The 15,395-nt window shown below is 32.5% G+C and overlaps 1 protein-coding gene across 1 annotated transcript; it reads left to right on the plus strand.

Annotated features, from left to right (window-relative positions):
- Position 1: 1 nt before the first annotated feature.
- On the plus strand, positions 2-13,292 carry LOC142222172 (uncharacterized). Its single transcript, XM_075292174.1, has 8 exons — positions 2-720; positions 780-1,000; positions 1,367-2,136; positions 2,195-2,246; positions 8,000-9,883; positions 9,950-10,091; positions 10,161-10,319; positions 13,045-13,292. The coding sequence occupies exons 1-8, from the start codon at positions 505-507 to the stop codon at positions 13,258-13,260; spliced, it is 3,660 nt and encodes a 1,219-aa protein (XP_075148289.1). The 5' UTR covers positions 2-504; the 3' UTR covers positions 13,261-13,292.
- Positions 13,293-15,395: the final 2,103 nt, after the last annotated feature.

Consider the following 15,395-nt stretch of genomic DNA (forward strand, 5'->3'; position numbering starts at 1 on the left):
TTAGATGTAAATATAAGCTAAACTACATTGAATTGTTTTCTAAAAACGACATATTATAAAAGTTATCAATAATCGGTTACCAGTGACACCAAGAAGATTACGAAAAATTACATATATTTCGCAAGCTATTGCTAAAACATACCAATGAATGAATTGATCCAAGGACCCATTTGTCAAAAGCAATAAAAGCAGAACGCCAACACTGGTGTTAATAGAGAAGACAACAACAACAACGCTGGTTGCGACGCTGCCACTAGAGGAAGAAACAAAACAAAAGCAACTAAAAACGCAGCGCAGTAGCTGTGTCTTTAATGGCAGGTGTTTGGTGTTGACGTTGGTGGTATCGCTTAGATTAACAAACAATAATTAAAAATTAAAAAAAAAAAAACTACACAGCAATAGTTATTAACCAGTAACTAGAAGAAAATTGAAAATCTAAATGCTTAATTGGGGCGAAAAGAGATAGTTACATGGTTCCTTGCAATTGTTCCAACGTCATGAAGAATGAGCTCATCCATAGCAACTGCTAATACGGGTCCTGTTGTTGCAATGACTTCTATAGGTCCTAATAACATATTGCCCAGTGTGAACGGAAATCGGACTGGTCCAACAGCAACGAATCCCATTCCAACAATGGCAGCACAATTTCGAGAAATTCACAAGAACACTTGGCTCAAGAGACTAACAGCGGAGGGCAAAAAGGTTTTTGTGGGTCCCAAAGTAAGAAACTTTAGGATATGTAGAGCAACATGAAAAAAACATATATTTTTTCTTTTTAGAAATCGGAACGCAGTTGGGTTGTTTTTTGTGTGCATGATGACACCGAAGCTCTTTTGGAAGGCTATGCAGAGCCAAGGCAGGCTCCCTCACACAATCCGGAATGGGTCGTTTCAATGCAGGACACATTGCACATTTCTCACGCACTAATTCCAAACTCACATGAATTCGAATTCGTTGTCACGCTTAGTTCAGAAGTGGTTCGTTTTCATGCCATGTCATGGTATGTTAAAATTCCTTAGCGGATACCATACACCTAGTTTTATTTCATTACATTAGCTGGTGAAGATATGTAGACATTCAACTGTAATTCATATTTGTGTGTAGAAAAATTTCTTTTATTACTTATTAATTTGCCATCATATTGTTTTGTTAGCTTGAGCTAGCATTGCTATGCTACGCATCCACATTATCTTTCGTTTTCCTTTAGTGTTAAACTAACTTTGAGAAAAAAACGTTGTATGTTTTCCATCACTAGACTGTTCGTTCCATTCCGTAGTTAATTAGGAATTTTCGGTTGCCAAATTATTTATAGTAAAGTGTTTTTTTTATTGTTTTTAATTTTCATTATTAATTTTTTCTCATACAGGGATATTATGCAAGAATGGGTTGAGACATTACGTTCGAAACTTAGAGAAATGAAAATACTTTCACCGCGGGAAAACTTATATACAAAATTACCCGAAGTACGACTTCCTTTGTTACCAACAAGAGATCCTACTTCTCCACTGCCAGCTCCACCACCAGTTCCAGCAGCTATTGTACCTGGAGTGGAAAGAGTTATTCCTCCAAGTGTTCAGCAGCAGCAACAACACCAGAATAACCCAATTGCCAATGACTTAAGTACATCAAATGAATTTTCCAGTGATGGTGAAAACTCTGCTGTAGCAATGAATGATACCTCTACAACTTCCACAAACGATACTTCGATTAATGCATCTTCCACAATCAACAACACTCCGTCCACTACAGTTATAACAGCTGCTTCATGTGTCACTACCGCATATACAACACAAACGACATCATCGTCCTCAGCTCCCCTACTTACATCCATGTCAAATACATTAACTCAAAATTTATTGAACATGTTGTCGGATCCCATTAGTGCTTATAGTGAACAAATCAATGATGCTAATTCTTCATCGTCATCTAATGATCCTGATTATTTGCCAAATACTGCAACAACATTAGCTCTTAGTTTTGAAAGGGATTTGCAATTCAGTGATATTCAGACCGCAGAAGAGGAATCTGTTGGGCCTCTTCTAAGAAAATCAAGTGTTAATAATAGTGATATAAATGGCATTACAAACCATAACAGTGTTCGTTTGGATGTACTAGCGGCTCATAGGGCATCTGCAGGTAGATATTAAGAGCTTTCGTATTCCATGATTGGTATTAACATTATTGTCTATTACAGATCATATCAGAAATGTGGAGAGTTTATTGCAACTGGACAGACGTATACCGCGGTAAGTTTACCATTATATATTTTGAATTTTTATTTAAATTCCCAACTCGCAACATCTTTTGACATCTTTGTCAAAGACTTTCAAAATGTTCTGTTTTAGATTTTTTTATTAAGAGTCTATAGATTAACATGAATCCTTACATACTAAATAATAATGTTATGTTGTATATATACATACAATTTTTATAGATTGATCATTTGTTTATAGTTTGACTATAGATTCAAATGATCACAAAACCACAAATTAAAAAGATGCTTCAAAAGCGTCCTGGGAAATTGAGTACATTATTTCGAACATGACCAACATTTTTAAATTGTTTGATTGATTTTTAAGGGAATAAATTTGTTATTAAAACAAGTATATACAGCAATAAGTTCGGCCGGGCCGAATCTTAAATACCTACCACCATGAATCAAATATTATAGTTTCCTTTGAAAATGTCAGGGGGGTTTGATGACAGATATTTTCTCGAGCAGATCAGTTCAACCAGTACGCTAGATAAATGTAAAGATTTTACCTATGAAGACTAGATCAGATTCTGAATTTATAAGAACCATTAGAGGAATCATAAACATCTCTTGTAAGTGTGCAAGAAAATGATGAAATAACGCCTTGATTTGACATCTAAAATCTGTGGATTTTCATCCCAATTATTTAAATGACTACGAGAAGTAAAATCTGGAAATTTTGCATTCAGTTTCAAGCAATTTTCATGATCAGTGCGCCTTCTATACCCTCAATAAGTGGAATCGGTCTAATTGGATCAATTAATTTCGTGAGCTACACAATTTTAATTTAGTCGATAAATCTTGCAGCGATTTCGATTGAAATAAAAGGTGCAACATTCTCGAAATTGGTTGAAGTACACTGTCATACTTTTTAGATACAGGATCCATCGCAATATTATCAATTACCAAGAACTTTGTTATGACACTTCAATTGCGGCGAAAATACTAAGAAGGTAAAAGTAGTATAACACTACGGTACTAGGCACATTTTTCCGAAACGAAATCGCCCTTAATGTTGCCTTCAAATATATAATGATTTATCCCAGTTAACTGCTAGTCGATATACGAATAAATCCCTTCCTGTGGCAATTGATAAACTCTTGTGAAATCCATATAAAAGATAGGTCTAAATCTGAAGTGATTTTTTCTATAATCTTTAATCAGCAAAAAATTACGTATTAACACTAAGGATAGTCACAGAGAAACAAATAATATATTTTATAAAGTAATCGATTTAATTATACACATAGCAATAAATACAATATGCATTTGAAGTAATGATTGGAAAATCAAACAAAATATACGAATCATTGTGTATTCCTTTTTAAATATTTTATATATAGAAAAAATAATATTGTAAAAAATAAATAATAACATAAAATATATAATTTTAGTCAAATATATACCAGGCTATGTTAGCTAATTAGTATTTGCAATCTTATCATATTTCTCCTCTAAAATATTCAAAATTTCCATCATTTCCACTTGTTTATAGTCATAGGTGCGTATAAATGTTTGCCTAAGCTCAGAAATACATTTCAATTTGGCTAATTTCAATTGTAGCTTCTGTGTAATGTATTGCATAGTTAAACGTCTTTCATATTTGCGACGCAAATTAGACTTCTTTTTCAGAAATTTACGATAAAATTGGCGTTTCATTAGACCTTTGAATTTACCAAACTGGAATTCTAAATATTTACCAATTATGTCTTGAAAATCCATGTCAAATTTCCTCATCATATGAATAAATACCAAGTCATCGGAATAAACTTTGAATATGGATTCGAAAAGTTGTATTTTTTCAATAGCTAAACCATTGTTTCTTAATTGCATAAGTTTTTCCCGAATACCATTTAAACTATTAACTTTCATATTGTATATAATTGTGCCTTTTTCTTCAATTTCTTTGTTATACTTTTCCATAATATCTTTCAATTTCTCGTTTTCAAGATCTTTTTCGCTAACTTGTAAACGTAAATTATTTAATTCGCGTTCCAATTCTATTGTATCCACGCTTTCTTTAGACTGATGATATTTCTCGCAATTTTCCAACGGTGATATTTCACAAAGATTTTCTTTAGGAGAACTATGGGATGATATACTCCCGGTTTTAAGGCACTTTTGAGTTTCTGTATCCAATTCTGTGAGAAGTCGTTCCAAATTTTGATTACAATTATTTAGATTTGTAAAAGGCTCTGTCAAACAACCAGATTCTTTAAGTTGATACTGCATTAGAGTACATAAACAATTTCGAGCCAATTTTTCGTCTTTTGAAGTACAATTGAAAACTTTTAACCATTTACGGCATAGTTCAATGTCGTTAGCATCAGCAAGTTTTAGAACCAAGTCACGTAACTTTCTAACATGATCCCTATAGATTTCATCCAAAGATTCCAATTGTATTATTGAACCGTTACTTTCATTGCTCTCTTCCATTTCGAATATGACAAAAATTGAAAAATGTGTGATTTAAAAAAAAAAAAAAAACAAACTAATATTGTGTTTACAGAATAGACATAATGTTATGTCAAGATCATATTTTCCAGAGACGTTTAGTTTGAACTTCAACCACTATTTGACTATTTGGATATAGAATAAGTACAAGTGTTTGTTTTTCGAGAAAATCTTTTGCCCTCCTTTTATTTTAATAGTCATTCCAAATCTTTGGCAGAGCAGTGAACGTTGGATGTGGTCGATTAGTCAAATTTGAAAATTAAAATAAATATAAGCCATAATTCTGCAAAAGATACGGTACAGATCTCTTCACAGCTTCATAGTCTGCAGGGGTTTTATTAAAACAATACCTTACAAAAATGGCCTTCAAAATATCCATTAACGGGTCTGAGGAATATACGAATGTAATTTCAGCAAAATGGGATAATTGCGGACTGTATGAGTAGCGGACTACTAGTAGATCGTTTCAAGGGACGCCAGATACCGAATTTTTGACCGGATTAAATATATACTCTATGAAAAACAAATACCAGCAATTGTTCGGCGAGTAAACAAAATTCATGCTAAAGTAAATGCGAATTGTTATCGGGAAAACATTTTGGGTTCTGGTTTGGAGCCGTAGTAACGCTAAACTTTCGAATACCATGGACGTGCCAAGAAGACGGCACCCAAGTTTAAAAAAGAATGGCTAACAAATCATGTTCCGCATTTCTTTTCGTTCACACAGTAGCTTTCCAATTCATCTACAGTGTTGTCAGGTGATTTTTGAACCTCACCTCTTTCAGCATTTATTTTGTCAATTTGTCAAAACTTTGTTTCTATAGAGAATTTTGTCAAAATTTTATTTCCATAGAAAATTTTGTGAAAATTTTATTTCTTTAGAAAATTTTGTCAAAATTTTATTTCTATAGAAAATTTTGTCAAAATTTTATTTCTATAGAAAATTTTGTCAAAATTTTATTTCTATAGAAAATTTTGTCAAAATTTTATTTCTATAGAAAATTTTGTCAAAATTTTATTTCTATAGAAAATTTTGTCAACATTTTATTGCTATAGAAAATTTTGTTAAAATTTTATTTCTATAGAAAACTTTGTCAAACTTTTATTTCTATAGAAAATTTTGTCAAAATTTTATTTCTATAGAAAATTATGTCAAAATTTTATTTCTATAGATAATTTTGTCAAAATTTTATTTCCATAGATAATTTTGTCAAAATTGTATTTCTATAGAAAATTTTGTCAAAATTTTATTTCTATAGAAAATTTTGACAAAATTTTAATTCGTTGTTTTAATTAGTTGACCTTTAAACTTTTAATTATATTTGCTTACGGCGTTTTCTTTTCTTGTAAAAAATGCACACTTTTTTTGCATTTTGCCCGGAAAATGTACTCTTTAGGTTCTTTTCTAAAAAAACAGGCAAAAGTGCGAAAAGGCTTCGAATTCTGTTGTGAAAATAGCGCCACGCATAGAGGCAAATTACGGGCATTTTCAGCACTGCCAACAAACGAGAATGCTGCCATTGCCCTGTTTCCTTCTTTGAATTCTTTTCTGCCCGCTGAAATGATAGCATTTTTTTAGGTTGCTGGTAACATTTTAAAAATGCGCATTCTGTACAGACAAAATAAAGGCAAAGCACTTTTTTCAGAAAAGAAAACACCATTAGTTCGGCTTGAGGTCATGTGAATAAAAACAGATGTTGTTGTTTTTTTTTTGAGTTTTTTTGAGAAATATAAAAATACAACTCAAAAAACAACAACATCTGTTTTTATTCACATGACCTCAAGCCGAACTATTTTGTCAATTTGTCAAAACTTTGTTTCTATAGAGAATTTTGTCAAAATTTTATTTCCATAGAAAATTTTGTGAAAATTTTATTTCTTTAGAAAATTTTGTCAAAATTTTATTTCTATAGAAAATTTTGTCAAAATTTTATTTCTATAGAAAATTTTGTCAAAATTTTATTTCTATAGAAAATTTTGTCAAAATTTTATTTCTATAGAAAATTTTGTCAAAATTTTATTTCTATAGAAAATTTTGTCAACATTTTATTGCTATAGAAAATTTTGTCAAAATGTTATTTCTATAGAAAATTTTGTCAATATTTTATTGCTATAGAAAATTTTGTTAAAATTTTATTTCTATAGAAAATTTTGTCAAACTTTTATTTCTATAGAAAATTTTGTCAAAATTTTATTTCTATAGAAAATTATGTCAAAATTTTATTTCTATAGATAATTTTGTCAAAATTTTATTTCTATAGATAATTTTGTCAAAATTGTTTTCTATAGAAAATTTTGTCAAAATTTTATTTCTATAGAAAATTTTGACAACATTTTAATTCTATAGATAATTTTGTCAAAATTTTATTTCTATAGTAGATTTTGTCAAAATTTTATTTCTATAGAAATTTTTGTCAAAATTTTATTTCTATAGAAAATTTTGTCAAAATTTTATTACTATAGAAAATTTTGTCAAAATTTTATTTCTATAGAAAATTTTGTCAAAATTTTATTTCTATAGAAAATTTTGCAAAATTTTATTTCTATAGTAAATTTTGTCAAAATTTTATTTCTATAAAAAATTTTGTCAAAATTGTCAACATTTTATTTCTATAGAAAATTTTGTTAAAATTTTATTTCTATAGAAAATTTTGTTAAAATTTTATTTCTATAGAAAATTTTGTTAAAATTTTATTTCTATAGAAAATTTTGTCAAAATTTTATTTCTATATAAAATGTTGTCAAAAGTTTATTTCTATAGAGAATTTTGTCAAAATTTTATTTCTATAGAAAATTTTGTCAAAATTTTATTTCTATAAAAAATGTCTAATTTGCCTGAAAGTGGAAATCTGAAGTTATTTTAAGTCTAGATTAATTTTAGATTCAAAGATAAGTGTGCCGAATATGGTGTATATCGGTTCAAGTTTTGGAGTAGAGCAAATTAGGCCGATCTCCCTATTTGAAGTCTTGAAGTCTCGTGGCTCACATCTAGAAATCTAGAGTTATTTAAGGTTCAACGAGATCTGTGTCGAATGTCATCCGATATGGTGTATATCGGTTCAAGTTTTGGAGTAGAGCAAATTAGGCCGATCTCCCGATTTGAAGTCTTGAAGTCTCGTGGCTCACATCTAGAAATCTAGAGTTATTTAAGGTTCAACGAGATCTGTGTCGAATGTCATCCGATTTGCCTGAATTGGAAATCTCGTCGTATATAAAATTTCCTTACTGACGTCTGATTATTTACATTGCCCCAATAATGATTTATTTATTATTTTATTCATGAATATATAGACCACATACCTCTCGGTCGCTATCGGCCGGAGCAGTAGAAAAATCTATTAAAAGTTCCATAAATGAAACACAACCAACGGATATTGGACTTAAGGCAGATATTCCACAATCACTAGTCGTATCAAATGCAAGTTGTAGGGGAAATAATATAACAGAGTTGGAAGTTAATGCCGAGATTGAAACAAAACCAACACAATCGAATTCCACAGAGTCGAAAACTAATATTACAATAATACAAGTATCCACAACTGCAGTAAATGGTGATAAAAAATCCTCTAACGATAATGACTATGAACCTCCAAAATTACCGCATAAGTCATCAAATGCCGAAATATTTACATTTGCCGAAGCCCAATCGTTGATACCGTCAATTAGAAATATCAAACAGCATGAATACAAGAGTAATGTACAAATCATTCCGTCCAGTAATAATAGTAGTAGTAGTAGTCATAATCATAATCATAATGGCAGCACAATTCAGGTAATGGGCAATACAGTGAATCAACAACCAACACTGGCCATTGGTAATCAATACACCACACCGGTAAAGAAGACGGTATCAACAACATCGTCCGATGACCATAATAAGGTAACAACTGTCCATGTGGCAGGAACCGATAATACATATGGCACATGCTTTACACCAACATCATCATCATCATCATCATCTGTGGTTTCAACAACTCCAACATCTGTCACATCCACACCCAAATTACCCAAGAAGATTATCCTATCGGCAAATACATCAGGCATTACAAATATTTCTGTAAATAATACCACCAGTGATTCAGGGCTATTTCCCATCAGAAGAGGATCGGTGAAAAATGATAAAGAGAAACTAGGTAACCCAGGCAGGAGTAATTTATTGCATTACGAGAAAGTTTTTCTGTCCACAACATCCACAGAACCATCCTCATCGATAACGTCCAATACTGCTGCAACTGAAAGCATTGTGATACATCCAACAACATCATCGTCTCATCAAATGGATATCACTCCACTGTCACCTAAATGGAGTTCTCCCCATAAGCATATGGCTCTAAATAAATCAAAAGTAGATTTAGGACCCTTATCACCTACACCAAAAGCAGCAGTTAATGACATTATGGATAAAAAACAAAAGCCACAAGTTACCAAACAGGCGGGAAGTCGTCCAAAAGCAACACCAAGTACTTCTCATGCAAACCCAACGTTGAGCGATAAGGTTTCAACATCACCGAAAATTGGAAGCCCTGCACTTCAAAGGCGAAGAATTGTTTCGCCATCTAACAATCAAACCAGTGGACAAAACCCAAGGCCCCCTTTCATACTTACACGTGGAGTTACAGAAGCCGTTATTTCGGCCAGACCCAGTCGCAGAGATTTTCATTTCCTTAATAGGATGTCTTCCTCAAAGCCAAAATCATCTCAACAAACGTCGGCAATATCAAATGCCAATAACAAACCCAGTTCTTCAAATGGCAATAACAATGGCGATGTTGCGGGACCTTCAGCGACAACACAAACACCAACACATGTGGCTATTAGTCGAGCTGCCTCCGATGCCGTTGAGCAACGCAGGCGTAGTTCTTCTACTTCGGATGCCCAAGCTCAGCGGAATTCACGAGGTGCCAATAACAACGAGTTTCCAAATCGACCCAATGGCACAAATGCTGGTCTTCGACAACCGCCTCAACCATTTCGTACAAGTGACAATTTATTAGTTGGCAGTCCTATTGGCATTCACAACAGCACAGCTTCGCCATCTAAAAGAATGACATTGCGTGAGCAACAAGTAATGCAATTAAGAAGAGAAATTATGCATCCTGGTGGTGTTCGTTTACAGTTACGACGCAAAGATTGTGTCGGTTCTATAGCTTGGGTAGATTCTTTTGGAGCCGTATGGTGAGTAGAGGTTTCTATTGACTTATTTATGGTGCTACTACATCTAGTAATTTCTTCCATTTTCAGGGTTGCTGGCTGGAAACAAAAAGAGCATCCAGTATTATACAATGCCCTACACATTGGTGATCAACTGCTTTCTATAGCTGGTGTTACAATAAGTTCAGCTGCAGAAGCAAATAAAATTATAAGAAATACTAATACGCTCTTTGTAAGTTTCAAGGGCTTGCAATGTCATGAGTTGGGCTTGTATAAATTTATTTTCGCTATTTTATTTTAGGTGGAAGTTCTAGTACGTCGAATTCCATTTGGTAGAGGTTATGCCATACGCCGGGAAAGAGAAGGACAATGTTTGGGTTTAATTCGTGATGGCAATACTGCTACAATTGTCGATGTTGTACCGAATAGTTTGGCAGCTAGGCATGGGCTTCCTCCAAAGGTATGTTTTGCTAATCATGCATGTTAATCAAAAATGCTTTAGTAATAGGAAATCCAATGAAAAAACAGTCAAGCGTTCCACAATAGCGCATTCAGATAAGTGTGTTTAAACGTTTTTTTTTTATCTTTCGGCTTGTCTACAGTGTTTCAATATCAATAATAGGTAAAAACAAATGGTCACTTATCTCTCGCGTTGTCTGAGTTACATCGGGTTCCGCTAAAAGGCGTTAGAAATATGTCTAAAAAAAAGCTACAGTTTTTACAGTTTTGTTTAAGCGTGCCGCAAAGATGACCACAAGTAATGAGAAAATACGCAATATTTTACAGTTTTCTTCCATAAGGTCGAAAATGCAATACAGTCGGCTGAAAATATAAATAGCGTTATGTAACAGTTCATCACGTGCAATTTTGGGTTACTCGGTTCCGTTCCGATAATTTCCAGTCGATAAAAACGTAAACATTGTTCGACCGTCATGTAAGCACTGTTTCGTTTGCGGAAAAATAGCTTGATATATCTGTGCAACATGTGTTAACGTAAAAATATCTCATGGATCTAATTTCATCTCCGGATCGCTGCAACAAAATGGACCCTTTACAACAACGCCAAGTGAAAACGTTCGTAGTAGAAAATCGTTGATGCACGGTAGAACAAAACTGAATCCACCAATAAAAATGACGGAAAAGCGGTGTGATGGCAAGTGATCCGAAAAGATGCGCTGGATTTTTATATCAACAGTTTTACGAGCATCCCAGGAGTGATAGAGCGAAAAGGAGAGCGATTCGTTGCATTCATGGTCACAGGGAGCCACCGTGGTGCAATGGTTAGCATGCCCGCCTTGCATACACAAGGTCATGGGTTCGATTCCTGCTACGACCGAACACCAAAAAGTTTTTCAGCGGTGGATTATCCCACCTCAGTAATGCTGGTGACATTTCTGAGGGTTTCAAAGCTTCTATAAGTGGTTTCACTGCAATGTGGAACGCCGTACGGACTCGGCTATAAAAAGGAGGTCCCTTGTCATCGAGCTTAACATGAAATCGGGCAGCACTCAGTGATAAGAGAGAAGTTCACCAATGTGGTATCACAATGGACTGAATAGTCTAAGTGAGCCTCGTACATTGGGCTGCCACATAACCTAACCTAACCTAACCATGGTCACTGAGCCAGCGTCGCGGTTACCAATGTCATCAACAGCGCAAAACAATCCAATGAGCTGGGCCACGAATTTTTATGCTAATGCCGAAGCATTTGGGAATACAAGGAGTTGAGTACCTGGCCAGACCCCTCAATTTCTCCTTGGAATCGGTCATTATATCCGATGTCTGGAAAATGGGTAGGGTGATTCTACTACAGAAGCCAGGCAAAGACTCGAGCAAGTGTGAATCGTTCAGACCGAATTTCCATCTCATGCCAGTAGCCAAAATACTTGGGGCTCCACTCTCCTCCAGCCTTGTGGATAATTTTGAAGCTGCCAACCATTCCGCAAAGTACATATCACCACAATAGCTTTGTATGCCATTTCAGCATATATAAATAGAGGACTCGATCCCCTTGCGGTTGGTTCTTTGCAGCGGATGGATCCTACCCATCGGCCAGCAGCCATGTCAGTGTACGTGTTATTTCGTTCGTCTTTTTGTGTTGAAGGAAGTGAATCCCGGAGAGCCTTCTCAACTTGCTTTTAGTCCGAGTCGGGATAGAGAGAAACACCGGACTAATGTACTGTGCAGTCTGCCGATACCAGATTCACCACAATTCGGTTTCGGTCAGGTGTAACTGGTGCTTGGAATGGGTGCTTTTACGGAAATCTTGCGGCTTAACATCGCTGCGGGAGTATAGTCATACTGACCATGTGGCAGGATGCTGTTAACGATACGGTTACCTTGCCGGACTATTCGATGACATCGAGAACACGTCCCTACGGCAGGAACCAAGCGTTGGTTAACTAACTATCTGTGTGGGCGCCAGTCGTAAATGAATTTTAGGGATAGGAAGTCAAGACCCCGTAGAGTGAAACAGGGAGTTCCCCAGTCTCCTATTCCACCCCCTTCTGTCGACGTCGAGATTGTATCATATACAGGCGATGTACAATATTGGCATCCGGGCCCAATGTTGATAACATCTGCGATCCATTAAAAGTTGCTGATCTTACCAGTTGTTTCACTGCTGGACCGCCTCCAAATCTTCACCCACAATATTCACTACATGAACGGCAGAAGTACGCAGGCAGTTGAATATTAGTGTCGACGTTAAATTCCGACCATAAATTCCCCCAAAGTCCTCAAGTCACTTGCCGGTTGCACTAATCTTTCTTATGGTGGCTTACGACAATATTTCAAGGCGATTTATTATTCGACGAATTTTCCTTCTTAAATATCGTTTTTAAAATTTGTACAAAATTGAGTTTTCTATTCGAGTCATTTTAGAGATAAGATGGGGACAAAAAAATATCGTTTTTTGGACATGTAGCAATTGTGGTCATATTAAGCAGCAGTTAATGGATTATTTTCAGACAAAAATTATGGTTGCTAAAATTGGTTGTACGTCGTGTCAGTTGTCCTATAAACTTATTAATTACTTCCCGTAAAAAATCAAATTTCCAAAGTAGAGAAGCCTTTATATTTATTTTCTCTAATCATAGATAATTGATAGGTTTCTAAAAAAATAATTTTCTTAAAGGAATTACCTGAATATGCTTACTATGTTATTTGGAACCAATTTATTTTAGGCTCAATCATGTGATGGTACAACACTGACCTTTTGGGTCCTAACTGAGATAAATGGTCGGCCCTTAAATTTATTTTTTAAAGACAATGAAATACGCGATCGTTTGAATTCAGTGGGACGTGATATTTCTATTCTGGTGCAGCCTTCCGATTTAATAACAAAACTTAAAAAGCAATTGAAGTCTTTACGCGGCTATAAGGATTATTTGGTGCAATAACCTTAATTTAGTTAAGCTAAAAGCTTAGAAAAGTCTTAAAAGACAACAGAAAATAACAAGACATACATTTATATGTAGATCACAAAATATACTCACATAAATTCTATTTACATAATGTATTGCGTTTTAGGACTCTATAAGATCTTAAAACGAAACTTTGTTCATTCCAAATTGTAATTGTCTCAAGAAAATCTATAAATAATAATAAAAACAATGTATTATGAAACATATAGTCAGTATATACATAGACATACATTTTACACGAACACATATATATTGTCCTTGTAATTCATTGAATTTTTTCTGCAAATATACATTTTACATAAATTTAAACAAAAAAAAATTATATACATATATATTTAGATCAAACTGAAAGAAGTCATCCATATAGATATGTAACCATCCACATATATACATAAATATATATTTTTGCAATCGAATATTTTATATACAACATATAACTTTTAAGATTATATACCTACATATATAAAGATTTCAAATTTAGGTAATCATTATCTAATTCTAAAAAAAAAACAAACAAACAAATACTCACAAAATACATACACATAAAAAAAAGGTTTTGGCATATGTATTTTAAGCAAAACAGAACTAAGTTATAGACAAAATTGTTACTTTTTTAACTCAAAATTCTAACAAAATTAATCTCCTTACTCACAAAGAGTTTGTTAAATTGCATATCCAATTTTAAAATCTCTATTATAATGGTTTATATTATGCACAATGGGCATTATATGTAACGAATATTAGCTACAGTTGTTCTGTGACGAAATTAATATTTAGCCAAATTTTACAAATAAATATTTTTGGTTTGGCCCCCAAAATTCTAACTGAAACAATTTCAATTTTAGTTTATATCAAACAATAAACAAATATTTCGCTTTATATTTATAATGCCCAGTACATATATATTAACTGATTTTATCTCTTTATTTTGATAAATCTGACGCAATATTATAGTGCCTATTTTTAATTTAATATAACGTTATAATTGATAACGCACTTTTAAGTTTCTTTTGTGTTATATAATTGAACAAATTGACTTTGTAAACGTGATATAATGTCTTATTTCCATTAGATTAAGTAAACAAATTCCCATGTTTTTTTATTTAATTATGCAAATAATATATGAAACTCTTTTTCAAATTAAATTAAATCGAGCAAGAAAAACTCTTGCATTATATTTACTATGATAGTATGCCAACGAAAAAGGTAAGTTGTGAGTATTGATGTCTGTTGATAAATAATCATTTATGGTCAAAACTCAACAAAAATGAGACAAAGCAAATTCGAATCGTTTAAATTCCATAAGTAATGAAAATCAGTGTTGAAATTCTAAAAAATATTACGTTTCTCGTCTCACAGATGAGCTACGACCATGGGGCTGGGGTATGCTCCATATAAAATTTTGTCAAAATTTTATTTCTATCGAAAATTTTTGCAAAATTTTATTTCAATCGAAAATTTTGTCAATTTTTTATTTCTATAGAAAATTTTGTCAAAATTTTATTTCTATAGAAAATTTTGTCAAAATTTTAATTCTATAGAAAATTTTGTTAAAATTTTATTTTTATAGAAAATTTTGTCAAAATTTTAATTCTATAGAAAATTTTGTCAAAATTTTATTTCTATAGAAAATTTTGTCAAAATTTTATTTCTATAGAAAATTTTGTCATAATTTTATTTATTTATTTATTTATTTTATTTTCATTATGTAATTTGAAGCCACATAGCGGCCAATTTATGTAAATTACAATGGACTACTAACCAAAATTTTGTCAAAATTTTATTTCTATAGAAAATTTTGTCAACATTTTATTTCTATAGAAAATTTTGTCAACATTTTATTTCTATAGACAATTTTGTTAAAATTTTATTTCTAAAGAAAATTTTGTTAAAAATTTATTTCTATAGAAAATTTTATCAAAATTTTAATTCTATAGAAAATTTTCTTTCTATAGAAAATGTTGTCAAAATTTTATTTCTATAGAAAATTTTGTCAAAATTTTATTTCTATGGAAAATTTTGTCAAAATTTTATTTTCACAAAATTGAATTAGAAAATGTCCAATTTTTATTCTATAGGAAATTTTGTCAAAATTTCTATAGGAAAAATTT

Source organism: Haematobia irritans, chromosome 1, assembly GCF_050003625.1.
Source record: "Haematobia irritans isolate KBUSLIRL chromosome 1, ASM5000362v1, whole genome shotgun sequence".
Classification (NCBI taxonomy): Eukaryota; Metazoa; Arthropoda; class Insecta; order Diptera; family Muscidae; genus Haematobia; species Haematobia irritans.

Excerpts from the sequence above, each read along its gene's own strand:
- LOC142222172 (XM_075292174.1), top strand. The coding sequence starts at position 505 with ATGAGCTCATCCATAGCAACTGCTAATACGGGTCCTGTTGTTGCAATG. Across the intron at positions 1,001-1,366 it reads CGTTTTCATGCCATGTCATG|GGATATTATGCAAGAATGGG; the intron begins GTATGTTAAAAT and ends TTTCTCATACAG. Across the intron at positions 2,247-7,999 it reads CTGGACAGACGTATACCGCG|ACCACATACCTCTCGGTCGC; the intron begins GTAAGTTTACCA and ends ATGAATATATAG.